The 20026-nt window shown below is 48.8% G+C and overlaps 1 protein-coding gene across 2 annotated transcripts in view; it reads left to right on the top strand.

Moving 5' to 3' along the window:
• The window catches only part of Wdr4 (WD repeat domain 4), a 33555-nt gene extending 14231 nt beyond the window's left edge, over window positions 1-19324 (top strand). The window contains exons 4-11 of one of the 2 annotated variants that reach the window (XM_050138012.1): window positions 4562-4718; window positions 5319-5431; window positions 6868-6928; window positions 7404-7502; window positions 8219-8283; window positions 9168-9351; window positions 9748-9817; window positions 11184-19324. In XM_050138012.1, coding sequence (XP_049993969.1) covers window positions 4562-4718; window positions 5319-5431; window positions 6868-6928; window positions 7404-7502; window positions 8219-8283; window positions 9168-9351; window positions 9748-9817; window positions 11184-11374 — 940 coding nt within the window. In that variant the 3' untranslated portion in view covers window positions 11375-19324. Of the gene's footprint in view, window positions 1-4561; window positions 4719-5318; window positions 5432-6867; window positions 6929-7403; window positions 7503-8218; window positions 8284-9167; window positions 9358-9747; window positions 9818-11183 lie in introns of both variants that reach the window. The other variant, XM_050138007.1, reaches the window with a different exon arrangement.
• The last annotated feature ends 702 nt before the right edge of the window (window positions 19325-20026 follow it).

The raw sequence follows: 20026 nt of genomic DNA, 5'->3' as shown, positions 1-20026 counted from the left end.
ACAGAAGAGGGCACTAGACCCCATTACAGATGGTTGTGAGCCACCATGTGGTTGCTGGGAATTGAACTCAGGACCTTTGGTAGAGCAGGCAATGCTCTTAACCTCTGAGCCATCTCTCCAGCCCGAAAGCCTTTTCTTTATCTTTTTCTTGTAAAGGTATAGTGAAGAAACAATCCTTTAAATCAATAACTGTAGGAGGCTATCCTTTGATGATAGAGAAGACAGAGTAATTCCAGATTGTAGAGGGCACATAGATTAGATAACTTTGACAACTCTTAGATCTGTCATCATATTCCATTTTCCAGATTTCTTTTTAACAACAAACACAGGGGAATTCCAAGGGCTGGTTAATTCTTCAGTATGGTGAGCATCTAGTTGCTTCTGGACCAGCCTTTATAAAGCCTACAGTTTGTCTTTCTTTAAAGGCCATTGTTTAACCCATATGGGTTTCTCAGTTAACCATTTTAAAGGCAAGGCTGTTATTACCTCTGAAGGCTTGCTAGTTGCTTTGTGTTCTTGTACAGCCTAAATGGCTGGTGACCTTTTTTTTTTTTTAATATCTTATAATATCCTTCTCTGAAACATGAGTTTTTGGGACTGCAGGAATGTTAAGTTAACCTGGGTATTCCATTGCTTCAATAGGTCACAACCCCATAAATTCACTGCAATATTAGCTACATATGGCCTCAGCCTTCCTATCTGTCCTTCTGGTTCTATGCATTAAACCCACCTCGTGCTTTACTTCACTTGAGATAGGGTTCCAATTCCTAGGAATTGAATATCTGCCTCTTAAGAGGCCAATCTGGATGCCAAGATTTTGGAGTAATGATAGTCACTTCTGCACCTGTGTCTAGTAATTCCTCCATTACAATGTCATTTACACGTACTCTTAGCTTTGGTCTTTGATCATTTATAGAAGTTTTCCAATATATATGTTTCCTATTTCTTACTGGAGTTTTTTACATCCTCCAAGTCCATTCCATTATCCGGAACAGTATTTTTACAGTACATATTGGATTGTTTAATTCTCCTGGTGAGACATGTTCTCCACAGTGACTGGGAATGACTGTACATTGTTTGATATCAGGGCCTGGGAGAGGCCCCCCAAGGAGTTTCCTCATGGTATCAGGTTGCCTTGTTTGTCTCTTGTTGATCTACATTCATTAGTCCAATGTCAGCATTTGCCCTACCTCCTACATATACCAGAAGGCTGAGTCCTCCTATTCTTGCCATTCCTAGAGGAGACATTATTCCTAGGAACTACTTGTCTACAGTCCCTTCTTAGATGTCCTATTCTTCCACAATTAAACATTTGGCATTTTGGTGTCTCCTCATACCATTGGAAATCGCTTGTCCTACCCAAGCTTCAGTACTATAGTCAAATTCAAATGTTTCAACATTCATTGTATGCAAGATCCATTCATCTGTGGGTGCTGATCTAATCTAACCTTTAAAGGCCCAAGGAGCTTACATTCTAAGTTGGCATTTTCAAAAGCCAAGGATTCACTTAGTCTAGCTTCAGGGTCTGTCACTCCTAATTGTACAGCCTTAGTTAATCTTTGTAAGAGGTCAGTAAAGGGTTCTCTCTGGCCCTGTTTAACCCTAACATATGACTCAGTCTTCTTTCCTTGTTCCTGAATTTTGTCCCAAGCCTTTAAAGCTGCTGTGCTACATAGGGACAGGTGCATTCATAGCGAGCCTGGTCCTGAGGATCAGAGTAATGACCCTCGCCAACAATTTGGTCTTGGGAAGTCTCAAATCCTTTTGCTTTCCCCTGTTGCTCTAAAGTTTTTTGCCTCTTCTCTCCAATTACACTTCCAAAGCAGCTAAGGTCCACTTTCTAGGACCACTGAGATTAATTGAAACCAATTGTTTGGGGTTGCCTTAGTGCTTGAAGCCTACATTTTCACCATTTCCCTGACAAATGGTGAATATAGCCCTTAAAAAAATAGCGCTTGTTTCATTTCTTTCATACTATTGGTTCCTGTGCATATTCTTTGACTGTCTTAGGGTACTTTGTGCCAGATGGTCTTTCTGAGGAAACTACCGGGTATGTAGTTGAAACTCTGTGTAAGTCACCCAGGGGTCTGGCACGTACTGATGAGGCTAAATCCTGCTCTGTCCCTGCTCATCAATTTCAATAAATTCCTCAATCTTTTCAATTCTTTTTATTACTGCCTTTTTAAAAAGTCTGAATCTCCTGTCCAGTGTTCTGTTCTAATGTCCTCAGTGAGGATTCCAAGGTATGAATCTTGTCCAGTAAAGATAATGTTATAACTTTTCAACAGATTCTGATAGTTAAATTCAACAACACAAATTCTTTCAGATAATTTTGTCAAATTGATGCTATCCCTCTCCGTAGTATTGAACCATTTTTTAATGAGATAATATTGAAAACAAGGCTAATTCCTAGAAACAAATAAAGGGATGTAGAAGGAATATTACGTAAGCCTTGCAGAATACCTTCTATAGTATAAACAAAATAATTATTGAACTCCTGGATGTTATCAGTCATTTTTTGTAGTTTTTCAGATCTTACCTGTCTTAATGCAATTACAATGAATTGGAGTAGGTGTAATAATCATTTTCGGCCAGCAGGTGTAGCAGTTGCAGCCATGTGGCCAAGAGACCTAGTAGTAGTGAACAGCATGAATTGCTTACTTAGGTACTGAAAAATACACTTTGTTTAACATATTAAGAGCAGTTATTAAGGTGATCAAATGATTCCGAGAGTTGGGGCCCAGGATAAAGAGAAAACCCAAAGTTTTCTGTCAATCCGAGTTGCGAACTGTGTGCATCGCAGGGACTACAGGTGTGAGCTGGTGTGTAACGCACAGAGAGGCAGTGTGTGGATCGTGAGCCGGGGAGCTCTGTGAAGCAGGCTGCTGCATCTGAGGGCTGGCTAGAGCCGCAGGTGGGAGAGTCAGTGCCCATCCCAAAAAGTGTGGACTGGTCCTCATCTTAGGCGGAATTTACAAAACAATTCCACACTAGTTCAGAATGACGTATAATAAAGGGTTATTTATTTAGGGGAGAGTCACAGATCACTGTCCTAGATCACAGTCCTCTGCATGAATGGGGAACAGGAACAGAGTCTAGCAGCCGGAAGTGAGAGCCAGAAACACACACTTTACAGCTGCATTTATAGCATAAGAAACCACATGGGCTGGTATCTTAAAGCTATAGCCAAAGGAGCTCCCACGGCACTACCTCTTAACTGAATCAGTTTGCAGCTGGCATTCGTTGGACCTGGACCAAAGATTGCTGTGAATGAGTTGAATTTGACACTCAGGTGGTGCACCACGCTGTCCCTGTACTTCTACTGGGGATTGACATTGTCCCATAGTTGTCCTTTATTGCCCGTGGCCCACACTGCTCTGGGTATGAGGGGCACAGCATTCTGATAGTACCTGTGAGCTTCCTGACTCTAGGCACAGGCCTAGCAGCAGGGTCACAGGTAGTGGGATGGGTAGAGCCTGGTGGCCTACTGGTTGGGGGGACTCAAGGCTTGGACTCGAGAGAGCTTATGCTTTGTAGCATAGCTGACCCTGTCTCCTTCACCTGAGCAGCAGAGGGGTAGGGAACAGTTTCCTCAGCATTTTATTAAGAGCTTTTCAAATGCACAGCAAGGCAGGGTGTTTTATAGCAATTACTCATGAGACATGCCTGGGACTTCGGTCCTCCTTCTTTAGGTGCTCCTTCCTTAGCCTCCAGGAGCTGGGGCTTCAGGTGTTTGCCAGCATGCCTTTTAGTTTTATTTTGAGACGGGATTTCTCTGTGTGTAACCCTGACTGTCCCGAAACTCACTGGCCTCAAACTCAGAGTTCTGCCTGCTTTTGCCTCCAGAGTACTAGGATTAAAGGTTAAAGGTGTGTGCCACCATGACCAGCTATGTCCTTTTTTTTTTTTTGGAGAGGGAATTATAAAAGTTTGATAATTGCTTTATGTTTGGAGCACCACCTTCTGTGGTGCAAGACACTGATTCTGCATGTAGAGTAGGTGCTTCTGACCTGTAGCAGGGTCGTGCCCTGGTAGCTCTTCCTAAATCAGAACTACTGTTGGGTTAAAAGTGCATTGAGTGATGGCTCAGTGGGTTAAGAGCTCTGGCTGCTCTTCCAGAGGACCCAGGTTTGATTCCCAGAACCCATGGTAACTCTAGTAACAGGAGATCTGACACCCTCTTCTGGCCTCTGAGAGCACCATGAATGCATGTGCACAGACAAATAAAACATTCATACACACAATGAAATGAAATCTTTAATAAAACCATGCATCAACTACCCCAGTGGAGCATCTGAGACTAACCCCACCTTTCAAATGTGTTCAGAACCAGAGCTGAACAAAGCCGTGTAAGGGAAGGCCTGCTTTACAGTCCCATTGATTACTTGGTCGAGTGATCACTAAAAGTGAGCTGGGTATGTGGGTACATCTTTGCACTGTGGTAAAGTCAGTGTATTTAAGTCTAGCCGTTTTAAATTGGGGGCCTTCTCTCTGGCTTTAGGGTATGTGGAGGTCTGTGCCGACTTTGGACACTAACCAGCTCACCTCTCTGGTTCTGCAGGACTGTGGTACGGAGGTGCACTGCCCTGACTTTCACAGCCTCGGAGGATCGGGTCTTGGTAGCTGACAAGTCTGGAGATGTCTATTCCTTCTCGGTGTTAGAGCCTGATGGACGTGGCAGGCTGGAGCTTGGACACCTCTCCATGCTGCTAGATGTGGTGTGTGGTGGCGGTGGGGGGCACACAACACTGTTTGCTGCTGCCAGGGCTTGAAAGGGGGTGGTGTGGGGTCAGGGACAGAGAGGGAAGAAACATGGGACTCTTCCAGAGCAGGAGACTTAAGAATGTCATTGATAGGTGAAGTGGAGTACACTTCTAGACCACATTCCAGGAAATGTAGGGAGGTGGCGAGACCTCCTTGTATCTTGCTATAGCTCTGCTTACAGTCTCCCCTCTGTCTGCTCCTAGCGTGTAGCCAGGGCCCTGGCCTCCAGCCTGTAGAACTGGGACAGACTGAGGTGGGGTGGAATCAGGGGCTGTTTGCAGTGCCTGGCATGACTCTGGCTGCTGCTGTACAGTGTGGAGAGGGAGGGGTGCCGTGGGTATTTGTGAGTGGCATTGGAGTTGGTCTCAGTGTATAGAAGTGTGGCTCTGGCTCTCATTTAAGCTGACTAATGTGAACTGGGCTGGCAGTTCCATTGCTCTTCCAAGCTGCCCTGCAGTTCCCCAAAAGAGGCCTTCAGAATCCAAGCATTCTCATGGTGCTTTGCAAGGCCACCCAGTGAGTGGCTCTTCTTCTACTGACCCCTGGTGATGTAGGCCATGAGTCCTGATGACCAGTTTGTGCTCACTGCGGACCGGGACGAGAAGATCCGGGTCAGCTGGGCTGCTGCTCCGCACAGTATCGAGGCTTTCTGCCTGGGACACACAGAGTAAGTGTGATCCTGTCCCCTCCTCAGTCAGGGTCTAATGATGAGGGTGGGCCAGGACTCTGGTATCTGTTGGTAGACTGGTAGGGGCTCCATGCTAAGAGCTACCTGAGACTCAGAAGACCCTTCTGGGCCCATGGCTCCCTCAGTGTGACAGCTGTGGCCATCTAGCGCTGTAGGCTGTGTGAAGCAGTTGCTCTGAGCTTACCTCCAGGGCTGTTGCTCCTCAGCCCTTTCCTAGTCTCACATTGAAAACTTTCTGGGCCTAGTGGCCAGTGCCTGGTGGCTGCAGGTAGTCGGTAGGAGCCTGAGGAGCATCCTTTAGGCACTTGGGCTGTAGGGAGCTAAATGACAGGGTCCCTAGGTCTGTCTCCATCTGTGCTCTCCTGGCAGGAGCCTAGCTGGGAGGCCTTGAGTAGAGTGTGTTGTTGAGAATGGAAAGGGCATTATTATAGACAGTAGAAAACCTGAAGGACTGAAATTCAGTTCTGAGCTGGCTCTTGGCTTCCTGAGTGGGGTGCAGAAGTTCGCCTTGGACTTCTACTTGTCCCATACTCCAGGTCTTGAGTTTTTGTTACCCTCAGTCATGTCCTCATCACTTCAGTGGACTTGAATTCTGACCCTCAGCCCAGCTGGAATGCACTCCTGCATCAGGATCTTTAGATTTCTGCATTGCCAGAGAATGGACCCATCTGTGGCCTTCTATGATGATATCTGTTTAGTTCAGCTTGTGGAGACTAGTTCCACTTACCTGCTAAGGACTTGGGATTATTCTTCTTGGATGACCTAAGACTAGAACTAGGCATCCTAAGAGATGGCAGCTGTTAGTCAAAGACCAGCTGCAGGTCAGGCCTGAGTCAGGGTGGTGGCTTGCTATTGGTGTGGTGGGTGATGGAGGAAGCCTTCCGGACCAGCATGTCACAGGAGTCCTAGGTCTTATGAGTGATATCTTGAGGTTTCTGTTAAGAGCTGGTAGAAGAGCAACCTTGCTGCTTGGCAGGTACTAGAGACATACATGTTCATGGCCAGAAGGACTGCAGAGTAGATGTGGGAATCCCGGAGGGCCAGCATGTGCAGGTGCACTTCTGGTGGCAGAGTGGTTTCGATGTCCTGAGATTGGTGGATAGAAGTCTTCGGTTGGGTTCCTTGAGGCACCAGTACTGGACTGGCCACATAGAGCTCCCTTGGGGTCTGCTTCAACTGCAAAGTAGTGTGGTTTTTCTCCTGTGCTGACCTTGAATGGAGGCAGGTGTGTGGGGCAGAGTGAGTTAATGTCACCATGAAGAGCTGCATGTCCTACAGCGCTCCAACAGAACTGGGTCCTGCCACCCTTGGTCCAGATAGAATGTTGGGGATCCAAAGTGCCCAGCCATGTTCTCAGACCTGCAGTGTTTTTCTTTTCTGAGACATTCTTGGTGACTTATTTTTGCTTCCCACAGGTTTGTGAGCCGCATCTTTGTTGTGCCCAGTCACCCTGAGCTGCTGCTTTCCTCGTCTGGGGTAAGTTCTGTGTGTGGGGTGGTCAGTGCTGTTCAGAAGAAAATAGCTCCTAGCTAGGGTGCCAAGTATAGTATGTCAGTGGTGGCCACTAGAGGGAGCTTCTTCCTGGCTCTGAGTGGTCCCTTCCTTCACAGCTGTATATACATATGGTTTGTGTGCACATGTGTGTTCACCTGCCTGGTCCCAGCACAGCGGACATTGTAAGTGGATTAGCAGGGGAGTCTGGACATATTAGTTCCTTTGTCCCTTGTGCCATGGTCTTGATTGGCCTGCCTTCACAGAGGCTTTCCTAGGTGCTCCATGGCAGCTGTTGGTACTTTGCTGAGACATAAGGGAGGGAGCCCCAGATGTCAGTAGGGATGCTGGCCACATATAGCCATGCTTGGGGTCCTGTGTTTCCACTCTCTTCTCCCTGCCTTTCTTGCTTCTGGGACAGGCCACTTGAGCCCACACAAGCCCTTTTGTCTGTGCACAGGATGGCACCCTGAGACTCTGGGAGTATAGGAGTGGCTGCCAGCTGCAGTGCTGTGACCTGGCCAGCCTACAGGAGCCTGCAGAACATCAAGGACACAAGGTAACTTCATGCTCAACTCTGGTACTGGAGCCAAGCACCTCCTATTGCTCTGATTGTGGGAAAGTCATCTGTGAGAAACATTGCCTTGCTGTCAGTGTCTGACTTCTTCCCACTTGGGAGAAATACTCACAGGACTTCATTTTGAAAGGTGTATGATCACCTGATTGAAAGTAATTCACATCTCACCTCACAGGGAGGCCTCCAGGCATACATGGACATCAAACAGTATTTGCTTAGAGCCTTACCTATGTTTTGACAGTGTATGTGAGAGGTACCCCAGCTCACAAGTGCCTCTTGGCACCAGTTGTACCCATGCTTCCTCTGGCATCAGGGAAGACTCCTGGATTTCTTAGCTGTCTTAAAATTGGGTGACATGGTGTCTGCCAGGCCAGCCATTGAGCAGCAGGTGCTTTTTCCCACACATTGTGAAACTTGGGGACTTGTAGAAACTTCTTCTGGGTGTATCACCTTCTGTCTGGGAAGCATGGGGGCCCATAGGACAGTTGTCTGATTACAGTCCCTCTTGTCTTACGTTCCTGCTTTCCCACCTGTTCTGTTGCTCTGGGGACAATCACAGGCCTGCAGGGAGCCAGGGTCACACATGCTTTGACACTATGAGGGAACTATGATGCCAGTGGCCTTGCCCTCTGGTGACTTGAGAAGGGCATAGGTGACCTGTCAGCAGAGCCTGGTTAAGCGGCTTCTTTTTCTTGCAGGGATTGGCTGCATCTAGGATTGCATTCTGGGGACAAGAGAGCTATGTGGTGCTTCTGTGTGAGTGGTAAGATTCGAAGTTTTACTGTCATGGCCTGTGGCTGTGTCTTCAAGTGATGAAAATGTGGGTGGCCGTCAGCTCTGCTGAGTACTCTTTAGGGAGGCAGGCTGGGGTCCTCTAATCTGCCCTTTCTACTTATCTAAAGGGTAGCTGGGAGCTTGTATCCATGACGGAACAGTTGCAGGGGATTCCACAGGCCAGTTCCTCTCAGAACTGATCCTGCTGGAATCTGCCCGAGAGTTGGCGCGGCAGGGTGTAATTGAGGGGGGACCTTCTGCCCTTTCTCAGTGCCTGGGTAGACCTCTGGTGTTCTGCATTGTCTCCTATGAGAGCTCTTAGCGCTCCTTAGAAATGCAAACATAGGTTGGAGAAGAGAGAGCAGCTCCTTAGAGGCTGGCCTCTCTATCAGTCAGTGATTCTCAATCTTAATGCTACTATTATGAACTGTAATGTAAACAAACATCTTTGTTTCTCCTGGTCATAGGCTTCCCCTGTAGAAGGGTGGTTTGACCACCAAAGGGGTTGCTACCCACGTAGGTTGGAAACCATGGGTCTGTACACTTAGGGTAGGGCAGCCGTTTCACTCTTTGTCCTGTATTTGTTAGTTCTTAGTAGTGGCTTTTAATCCCAGCACTCAGAAGGCAGGCAGATCTCAGCATGAGTCTGGCCTCAAAGAGTTCCAGGATAGCCCTCTTGGGGAAAAAAAAAAACAAAAAAAACCCAAGTTGCTCCAGAACTCAAGACAGTAAACACATATTATCTAACAGTTTGGGTGACTCAGGGTCTGCAGGGTGGTAGAGTAGAGGCAGGCTAGGTGCTAGGCTGTGTTGTATGGAATGCTACCATGGGTCTGGGGTTGCAGTGGTGACCAGTCTCTCTCTCCTGGAAAGCGTTCCTGTGGTCTTCATCTTCCAGCTTGATGCCAGCAGACAGCAGTTGGTGTTCAGACAGCAGCTGACTTTCCCTCATCGAGTGTGGGATGTCGTCTTTGAGGACACTCGGGGGCTGTGGGTTCTGCAGGACTGTCGGGATGCTCCCCTCATGCTCTGGAGGCCTGTGGGTGACCAGTGGCAGGTGAGAGTATGTAACGTCTCCATGTACTGAGGGTGGGGTGGGGTGGGGTGGGGCAGGCTGAGACCCCAACCTGTACTGGTGAAGCCAGCACAAGGCCTGATGTGGGTGTGCCCTTCCTGTGTGCAGGAGGTGGGGGTGGAGGGAGCAGTGTGGGGACATCCCCGCCAATCCCATGGTGTAGGAGCCTTTTACTACAACCCCATGAGGCCATGGGTGAGGTAGGCCAGCACCGGGAGCTCTTTGTAGCTTCCTGTGCTCAGCTCCTGGGGCTGAAGGCTTTATGTGACTAGCCTTAGAGATAGGGAACCTGTGCCTGATGATGGGCCCTGCTAGGCCGATGCCTGCCATCTCTGGGCTCTGTTTTTGGTCCTGACCCTGCTTACTTGTCATCTGCAGGCTGTTCCTGAAGATGCTGTGTCCCAGAGACTCGGCAGCCATCTCCATGAAAATTGGGCCATGCTGGAAGGTGAGAACTCGGTTAGGTCTGTAATGCTGATAAGACAGCAGGAAGCAAAGGGGCTTCACAGCCGGAGCACCGGAGCAGATACTGGCTGGTTAACGTATCTAACAGGAAGATGCGCTGCTGCAGGTTCAATGAGAAGCAATTGAGGCTGTGGGGGCCGTGTGTCCTGGTTGGGGTGGAGCTTCCAGGTGTCCACTGTTGTATTTACTTGACAGAGAATGGTCATTCAGACAGGACCACCCAGACTCAGCCTTTTATGAAACAATTACCTAGAAAAGATCTTGCAAAGCTAATTCTTATTAGAAGTTGATCTGAAACTTGATTTCAGGGGCGTTTGTACCAGCTGTGAGCTAAATGCCCTCTGAAGTCTGCCTGCAGGCTCACTGGCCACAGGGCAATCTAGTGGGCACTTTCTCAATTAAGATTCCCTTCTTTCATAATGACTCTAACTTGTATTGAGTTGACATACGAGTTTTCAGGACAAGGTGGGAAAGGGTTAGTGTCCTCTGACCCAGTCTGAGTCTGCATTAGGTTTTCAGGGTGGACCCGGGCTGGTCACCCTGAGAATTCCTGACTAGCTTTTTAAGGATAAAATTGTTGTGTCTCAGAGACAACCTCTTGAGAATCTTTCTTCATGTGACGTGAAACTCAGGTTGTCAGGGATGGCTGCTGTTTCTGAGCCATCTTGCTGGCCTCCCACTGCAGTTCCTTATTTCCTGCCTGTTCTGGGCTTTCCCCAGTCTGCTTCTGTTGAGGGTTACCTGGGCCTGGCTTTACTTCTAAGATATTCCACACATAGATGGGGGCATGGATGGATGGAGAGGTGGAGACCCAAGCTAGCCTGAGTATCCTGAGCAGTGGCCTTGACTGCTAGAGGTCAGGGAACCACATCCACCGCAAGGTAGGGTGACATAGGGGCACTCCCTGGCATGCGATGCTGACTGTCTTCCAGGTGTGCTACTGCCGACACCACCCAGAGCCACACACCTGCTGTCATTCCAGTGGGCACTGTAGACTGCCTACCGTCCACTGGTGTTGACTGACTGGCTGGTCTCAGGTTCCCCTTGGGCAGTGTCTGTCCCCACTCAGTAGCTGGTTGGAGGATTCAGGCCTCACTTCTGTGGTACCCCCTGTTCAGGACTTTGTCAGGTGCAGATAAGATGTCAGCCAAGACCTACCTATTCTCTCCTTCCACTTCCACCCTTCCTTTCACCACATTCTGTGGGCCAGCCTGACTACGGATCCCAGGTGGTAGGGGCGTGGGCCCCCTCGAGGTCTGTGAGGTGTCAGGGAGGCGATCCTGTGAGGAAATGGTGCTGGGCCGTGTTCCAAGTCACTTCACCTGGCGTCCGCTCTGTCCTTGTCATAGGCGCTGTTGGTGCAGATGAGGGTTTCCGCAGCCTCTACAAGGCCACCTTTGACAACATGACCTCTTACCTGAAGAAGAAGGAAGAGAGACTGCAGCAGCAGTTGAAGAAGAAACGACAAAGAAGCCCCCTCCCGGGGTCCCCAGAACAGACCAAAAAGGCGTGCCCAGGGCAGTCAGACCTTAGTTGCTGACCTTGGACTTGGCAGAGCTCTCAGCCCTGAGGTCTCATGGGTCGGTCTCTCTTCTCCCTCCTGCCTGGTTCATCCATAAGGAGGGAGATCATGGCAGCTCATTCCCCACCTGACTCCACAGCTGTCTTTGTCACTGAGCACAGCCTCCTGGCTGCAAGGGGCACACATGGTGTTAGCCTAGTTAATGGTTCTTCAGAGCTGCATGGAAGCACCTTCACATTGAAGGATACACTGACCTGCAGCACCACGTCCGTCAGTCAGTGCCCACGGTGCTGTCTCTGCAGATCTTCTCTAGGGAGGCCTGCGGGCAGGACGGGCAGGACCTGCCTCCACGCCATTGCTGTGGGCTCTCCAGGTGGAGTATGGCATGGCTCACACGTAGCTGCTGCTATTGTGGGGCAGATTGCTCTATACTCATAGCCACATGTGGTGAGGGGCTCAGTCCGGGCCAAGCAGAGCAGCGAGGGAAGCAGGCATGGCATTGGTGCTAGAGCAGACCTACCTTCAGGGCAGATGAGGATGTGATCTGGGCCAGGCCTTATTTTACAGGAATGACCAGTGATGTCGTGGTCTATTGCTTTGATTTGAACTCTGCACACACTGCAGAGCAGCAGGGGATCAATTGAACACAGCATCAATAAAGACAAACTCTGCATAGCTTTCTGGAATGTTCAGCAGTGGCCTCCAAAACTGGTCTTAAGACATTCAACATGTATATGATGAGATGACTTAGCTTATAGTGGTTAGAGAGAGGTATGGCCCAGCTCTGCCTACTTAGCATGTAATGTCCCAGACCAGCCCCAGTAGAAACAATCCTGGCCTGGGGAGATTCTTGGTGAGTAAGAGCAGCTGTGAAAACAGAAGACCTGAGTTTAATTACCTACCCATACAGAAACCCTAATATTGGAGCTGCAGGCCAGGGCAGATCACCTAGCCTAAATGGTGAGCTTTCAGATGTTCAAGATGGACAGCAGAAGAGGAAGACACCCAGTGCATTCATGGCATGCAGTAAAGTCTTGTGGCTGCCAGCAGCTCTGCTGCCTTGCTTGTATGCAGGCGCTTTATTTCCCTCAAGGTGAGACTGGGCCAGGTGCACATGGATCAGGGCATGCCCTCCTGTATGGGAGCTAGCTAGCATCATAAGCATTGAGGTGCTTGGTCCCAGAGTGAATCAGGAGGCAGAGACAGGTGGGTCTCTGTAAATTCGAGGCCAACCTGGTATACAGAGTGAGTTCCAGGACAGTCAAAGCTACACAGAGACACCCTGTCTTGAAAAAGAAATGGATCTGCAACCTGGTCTGGGCTGTGACCTAAGGATTTCTAGGTTTTAAATAGTTGGAAAGAAATCAAAGGAAAAACGTTACATGGCTATTTAAGTTAAAGTCTGAGGTCAAAGGAATACAGCTTTGCTGAGACAGCTGTGTTCTCTCAGTGCTTCTGTCATTTACTGCCTGTGGGCCAGATAGAGCCTGTGCCTGCGCAGCAGTTCTCTGGGGGCCATCAAGGCCTGTGGCCTGATACCAGGGACGTTCAGAGGGCCATGTGTCCCTAGACCCAGCATGTACATTGCTGAGAGGCATCTTGGATCCCTGGTGTGCCTTGTAAGCTCTGAAAGAGCCACACAGTGATGGGGAGTCCTTGTGTCAAAGCCGGGCGATGGTGGCGCACGCCTTTAATCCCAGCACTCGGGAGGCAGAGGCAGGCGGATCTCTGTGAGTTCGAGACCAGCCTGGTCTACAGAGCTAGTGCCAGGACAGGCTCCAAAGCCACAGAGAAACCCTGTCTCGAAAAACCAAAAAAAAAAAAAAAAAAGAGTAGATGAGCTTGGGGAACCTGGTGACTGTTTACAGTACATGTGGAATGTATGGGCTAGAATTTAACCACTTGGATTCACGTATGTGAAGGCACCCTCAGGAATAGGGTGTTTGCTGAAGCCTCTGAGATATACACACTGTTAATGGCTTGTGTGTATGAAATTATTAGTCTATCTACAGGCATTGAATTGTAGTGATATCTACACTGTTTTAAGAAGCTTCCTGAAGGTCAGAGTGCAGTGCTAAGCCACTAGAGGCCAGGGAGTGGTGGCATACACCTTTAATCCCAGGACTGGGGGGGGGGGGTTCTCTGTTAGTTCAAGGCCACCCTGAGCTAAACAAAATTGATTTTATCTAAAAGAATAGCTCACACAAAGGTGATCCCAGCATTTGGGATCTTATGTCTTTAGTCCCAGCACTAGGGAAGTAGAGACAGGAGTGATATGGCTGGGCAGAGAGAGGAATATAAGGCAGAAAGAGACAGGATCTCAGTGCAGCTTGAAGTTTGGTGGAGACAGAGTCTGGAGATGCAGTCTGAGGGCAGGATGGCCCCCATTGGGCTGAGCATTTAGTGGCTGGCCTCTGTGTTTCTCTTTTGCATTAACCCCTATATCTGACTCTGAGTTTTATTAAGATCAACTAGAATTCGTGCTACATTAGATGGTTTAGATATGTTAGCTGGTAAGCAAATGCTGTGAGTTTCATCCTCATTTCTTTAAGTCCACAGTCCTCTCTGATCAGACGCTCAACTGTCTCGACTTTGGACATCCCATTGAATGGCTTCCGCAGCTCCTGTCTTCTTAGATTACTAGTTCTAGATTACTCAGGCTTCACTGCCTTGCTTCTGGCCTGTAGGTGTCCTCTCTGCTGTGTCTCCCTCCCCCTTGGCTCCTCCTGGGCACATCTTACCTTGGAGACAACCCTCAACATTTGCCCTTTCTTGCAAGCACAGTGCCAAGCTCTGCCACTAGGAGGAGCTAGAGGCACACCAGGGATGCGGATGGCTCTGATTTCTAGGTGCTGCCTTTTCTGGGTTTCTGTGCTATGCGCTTGCCTGCTTTAGGGACATTCAATGATACTCTTGGAGTTGAACAGCACCCAGTGGGAGTCTTCCCGGTGACTTCCAGCTTTCATCAGGGGGGTTCCAGTGTGGATCTTGGTAGCCAGTCCTTTCACAGCCCATTACCCTGCGTGGCAGGGCTACTTCCAGCAAACAGGTTCCGCTGCATCTCAGATGTAGTGGATGCATCCAGGCCCACCACTTCTTTGTGCCTGTCACCTGTCCTGGGATGGTGGCTACCACTGAGAATACACACATTATCTTTCTACTGGGCGCTGGGGACTCCTCCCTGCTGCTTCTGAGACTTTCTCCTTCTAAAGATTTTCTGTGATTGTGTGTGTGTGTGTGTGTGTGTGTGTGTGTGTGTGTGTTCTGTTTAGGGCTTGATTCTTGCTGAACTGTTTGTGCAGCATGGGACATCCCCAGCTCCTACCTGCTTCTACAGTCTGACTCCAGTGTGACTGGCTTGATCTGCTGGCCCTCAGGTTGCCGCTCTCTGCTCCTCTTCAGGCTTCTGTTCTGCCCTGCTTCTGTCTGGGCAGATTTCAAATGACTCATCTTCCCTGTGGCATCTAAGGATTTTCTTTATTTCAATTTTGGCCTAAGCCTAACGTTTCTCTGAGAATAGTCATCTTATGGTTTAAATTCATCCTTGGGCACTGGGGTGTGCATGGGCTTTACCTGCTCTGTTGTCTGTGGCATTTCTATGTTTCTGTGCTTGTGTGTGTACATACATGTGTGTATGTTAGAGGTATGTTGTGCACATGTCAGAGGTCAGAGAACTGTGGGAACTGGTTCTCCTACTATGTGAATCTTAGGGTTCAAACTCAGGTCACCAAGCTTTCCCCACTGAGCCCTCTATTGGCCCTGACCAGTTCATCCTGTGCTTAGGGGACACCTTTTCCTGGGACAAGAATGCTGCAGGTTGGGACCAACCCTGACTGTGCCCTTGCTTACCCCCCCCCCCCTTTTTTTTTTGGGTTTTTTGAGACAGCGTTTCTCTGTAGCTTTGGGGCTTGTCCTGGAACTAGCTCTTGTAGACCAGGCTCGAACTCACAGAGATCCACCTGCCTCTGCCTCCCAAGTGCTGGGATTAAAGGTGTGCACCACCACTGCCCGGCTTTAGCTGACCTTCTCAATCATGGGATAGGACCAAAGTAGGAATGACTCTACTTCTGCTCGGGTGTGGCTGCACTGGGTCCCTGTTCAATGTCCTTTGTGCCCAGAGTATGAGCACAAAATTCTAGGAAAACCCAAGTGTCCCCCAGGCTGTTGCAAGGTGTGGGGTTGCTATCTTAGGTGCCTGGAAATTGTTCCTTCTCAAAAGTTGCTCAGGGTTTGGTATTCAGCAATAGACCTGAGAGGATCCCAGCCTCTTTTCTTACCTCCATGTCCCTCTTCGTGCTGCAGGAAGTTTCTCCCTCCTGGGGCGTTGCAGTCAGAATTGCTCCCAGGCGTACAGCCTAAAGGATGTGTCCCTGAGGGCCTGGACAAGGCTTGCACTGTTGGTTCTCCTGCAGGAAGGCAAAAGGGTGATTCTAGGTCACCTTGTCCATCCTGGCCAGCCAGGAGATCACCTGTGTTCCTGAATTTGAACTTTTCACTCTGACTTCCTGGGGAACCTCTTTTGCCCTGTTGTTCATGGGGTTGATCCCCCCCAGCTCATCTGAAGGTGACCTTCTAATGAGTTGCTGCCCTTCAAACAATTATAAATGTTTTTGTTTTGAAAACTGCTTGCACTTTACCCTCCAAACCTCCCAGAACTGCTTTTAATGCAGATATTTGCGGTCACATCTGTGTTTGCTTGTGGTTCCTCACAATGGCTTTACCACTCAGGGAACCGTGCTGGGAACACCTACAGAAGGATGGGGGGCGGGAGATTGGTATCCTGAGAAAGCCACTGGGCACATGCTTTTTTTCTGTGCAGTGAAAGCCGAGTGGCTTTCAGCGACTCACTGGAAGCTTTGTCAGTTTTTGAAGCAGGAAATTACAAGCCCCACATTGCTATTACAATTTTTCTGGTCCCAGTTCCACAGTGAAGAAGTAAAAGCAAAACAGTAGCCTTCAAGGTTCCTCAGGCCCAGTGCTTGGTAGGGAAAGGGAGGTGCTGGAGGCAGGGAAGCTGGGGAGCCAGAGCAAAGCTCCATGGGACACTGGGATGTGCTCCCAGAGAGTCCCCGTGGGTCAGCGTGGGCAAGGACAATGGAGAAGGTAAGAATCTGTCTGCCTCTGGGATTAGCCATTCACTGGCAGCTACAGACCATGGTCATATTCATTTGCTTTCTATTGCTATGATAAAATACTGTGACCAAAACCAGCCTGGCTGGGGGCTATTTAATCTTACAGTTTGTGGTCCATCAGGAAGAAAGCCAGTGCAGGCGCTCCTGGCAGGAACTGAAGCAGAGCTGCTTACTGACTTGCTCCCTGTGACTTGCTCTGCCTACTTTCTTTTTTTTTTTGTTTGTTTGTTTTTTGAGACAGGGTTTCTCTGTAGCTTTGGAGCCTGTCCTGGAGCTAGCTCTTGTAGACCAGGCTAGCTTCGAACTCACAGAGATCTGCCTTCCTCTGCCTCCCGAGTGCTGGAATTAAAGGCATATGCCACCACCGCCCGGCCTTAGCCTGCTTTCTTTTAGAATCTCAGACCACCTGCCTAGAGGTGCTACCATCCACAGTGATTATTAATTATTAATCAAAAAATGGCCTACAGACCTACCTACAGGCCAATCCAATGGGAGCATTTTCTCAGTTGAGGTTCCCTCATCTCAGATGACTCTGGGTTTGTGTCAATGTGAGAAAAATCTCACCAGTATAATGGTCAGGGTTCCTACCTGTGATACTTGTGCTTGCTTTGAACAGGAACAAAGTTAAGAATTTTAAATGCTGCCAAAATCTGAAATCACATCTTTGCATGCCATTGGGTTTGGGCACCTTCCAGAAGCCTGAGGCTGCATTTGCTGTTGACCAAAAGCCAGCACCACAACGATATGCAGAGAGCAGAGCGTTTCCTGTGGTCAGGAGCATGGCGTGGTTACTGTTTACTTTTCCACTCTGCAGGGGTGTAAGCCAGGGCAGCTAGACAAGGGAGCTGATTCATGGCACAACTGCCAAGGGAGGAAAGCTATTGGCAGGTGGCATGATAAGGTGTCTGGACAGCCTAGAGGTCCATGCTAAAACCAACTCTCAAGTCACTGGATAGAAGATTGAGAGAAAAAGGCAACAGCCCTGATATATGAGTAAGAAATAGAAGATTAGGGACTAGAGAGTTGGCTCAGTAGTTAAGAGTTCATACTTGCCTAGTGGTGGTGGTGCACACCTTTAATTCCAGCACTTGGGAGGCAGGGGCAGGCTGATCTCTGTGAGATGGAGGCCAGCCTGGTCTACAAGAGCTAGTTCTAGGACAGGCTCCAAAGCTACAGAGAAACTCTGTCTCAAAAAATCTTCATACTTTTGTTAAGGATCTGAGTTCAGTTCCCAGCACCCACATTATGGCTTACAACCATCTAACTCCAGTTTCAGGGGACCCAACACCTTCCTCAGACCTCAACAGATACCAGGCATACACATGCTACACATACTTGTATGCAAAGCAGAAACACACATACACATAAAAAATAGATGAATAGTTTCCAGCATTATCTGTTCCTGTCTTTGATCCTTGCAGACTTGGAGATGGGAGTAGGGCACATGGGGAGTGTAGAAGGTGGGAATGTTCATACAGTATTGAATAGTGACTATTCTCACTTCTCTCCGCGTCCACACACTTCATCCTGTGTGTGTCATCCCATGTGCTAGCTGAGGGCCAATCCACCTCGGCTCTTTTCCCATCTGGGCATGTCTTCTGGCTAGGGTTATCCCCCTTGAGTGATGTGAGATTCCCCTCTGTATGCTGTAAATACCATTGGTTAATAAACTGTCTTGGGTAGACAGTTTATTAACCAATGGTAGAGCAGAGCTGGGGGCAGGGGACAACACAGGACAATACACTAAATTGAATGCTGGAAGAAAGAAGGCAGAGTCAGAAGCCATGTAGCCCCACTGGAAATAGATGTCAGAACTTTACCCAGTAAGCCACAGCTTCTTGGTGATACACAGACTAATGGAGATGGGTTAAATTAAGATGTAAGACCTAGCCAATATGAAGCTAGAGCTAACAGGCTAAGCAATGAATTAATACAGTTTCTATGTGGTCATTTTGGGTCTGAGCTGCAAGGCGTCCAGGAAACAAACAAGCAGCATCCTACAACACTTGAGTTTCCCTTTCCTGTTAAACACAGGAACCTGCCTGTGTTCCAGTCCCCTAAGGTCAAGTTGCAGGCTGTGTAGGTGGCACTATCTGATAGACTCATGCAGTGAGCCACAAATGCCAGGCACCATGTGACTGGATGTCCTCAGAACCTATTAAACAGCAAAAGCTCAGGAGAAATCAATAAGCTTTTTGACTAAAGCAGCATGGCCAAAGGGCTATCATTTCATTATGTAATTGATATAAAATTAATGAGAAATTTTGCATTATCACATCACACTGAGCATTAAGCCTGGTGGCTTTTCTGCTCTTTCTGGGGCCTTGTGTGACAAAACAGCTTTGGCTGCCGTCACAGAGGAATTGGCCTACAGACACATAGCTAATGATGTCACACAGCTGTGGCTGCATGGTTGCATAGAATACAGGACCTAGTACTGCCACCAAAGTACACAAGAGAAGATGAGGATCTGTGGCTGTCAGTGGCCCTGAGGAAAGGGAGGGGCTGGAGAGCTGGGGGCTTGAGGGCTCTGGAAGCCAGCCAAGCTCACTGACTTTGCCTATGAATAATGATCACCCCTAACCACTTTCTCCCCTAAGTTACTCTAGGACCGGGTTCTAGCAAAAAAACAGTTGAAACCGGAACAAGCACTCATTCTAACTCAGGCAAAATGAGTGGAAGGTGCTGGAGGCTGGGGAATCCACATTTGCTGTGTGGAAATGGAGCTCCTGTTTGGAAGATGTTCTGGAGAAGGTGGTGATGGCGATGGCTGCATGGCAGTATATAGGAACTGCACCTAAAATAGTTAAAACAATAAATGTGTCATGTGTACAAATGTTTCCTACATGATTGCCTCTAACTGCAGGTGACCATTTCTAGAGGAGAACAGAAGGCACCCACAGGGAGTGACCAACATGAGGCAGTCCTGGTCCTTGGCGGCAGGGATATCTGATCTAGAAGCCTCTGGGGGCATATCTTTAGTGGGTGCCTAAGGCCTGTAGGAGCCATACATGTCCTGATGTGTCCCCTGCTGAGGCAGCACGCTTTTACACACTAGGACCTGAGCAGGGGAGTCAGAGAACTCTACCATCCCACATGTCCAGTGAGCTCCTCCTCCATCCCACACGCCCAGTGAGCTCCTCCTCCATCCCACACGCCCAGTGAGCTCCTCCTCCATCCCACACGCCCAGTGAGCTCCTCCATCCCACATGCCCAGTGAGCTCCTCCATCCCACATGCCCAGTGAGCTCCTCCTCCATCCCACATGCCCAGTGAGCGCCTCCTCCATCCCACATGCCCAGTGAGCTCCTCCTCCCTCCCACATGCCCAGCTACAGGGCCAGGATGGAGCAACCTCTACAGGCAGTCAAGTCTCAGTGAGACCATCTCAAAGGACATAAATAGAGTTCCCAGGATGACACATGAATCTTTCTGCTCCACATGCCCACACATGGATACCTGTGCACACCTGCACACATAAAAATAGGAGCACAGGAGCTGATTCCTAGTAAACTATCTATACTCAGTGGCTTATCAATG

The sequence above is a fragment of the Alexandromys fortis genome, unplaced genomic scaffold, assembly GCF_014885135.2.
Source record: "Alexandromys fortis isolate MF-2015 unplaced genomic scaffold, M_Fortis_MF-2015_v1.1 scaffold_9, whole genome shotgun sequence".
NCBI classification, from domain to species: Eukaryota; Metazoa; Chordata; class Mammalia; order Rodentia; family Cricetidae; genus Alexandromys; species Alexandromys fortis.
This window is presented reverse-complemented; position numbering and strand designations above follow the sequence as displayed.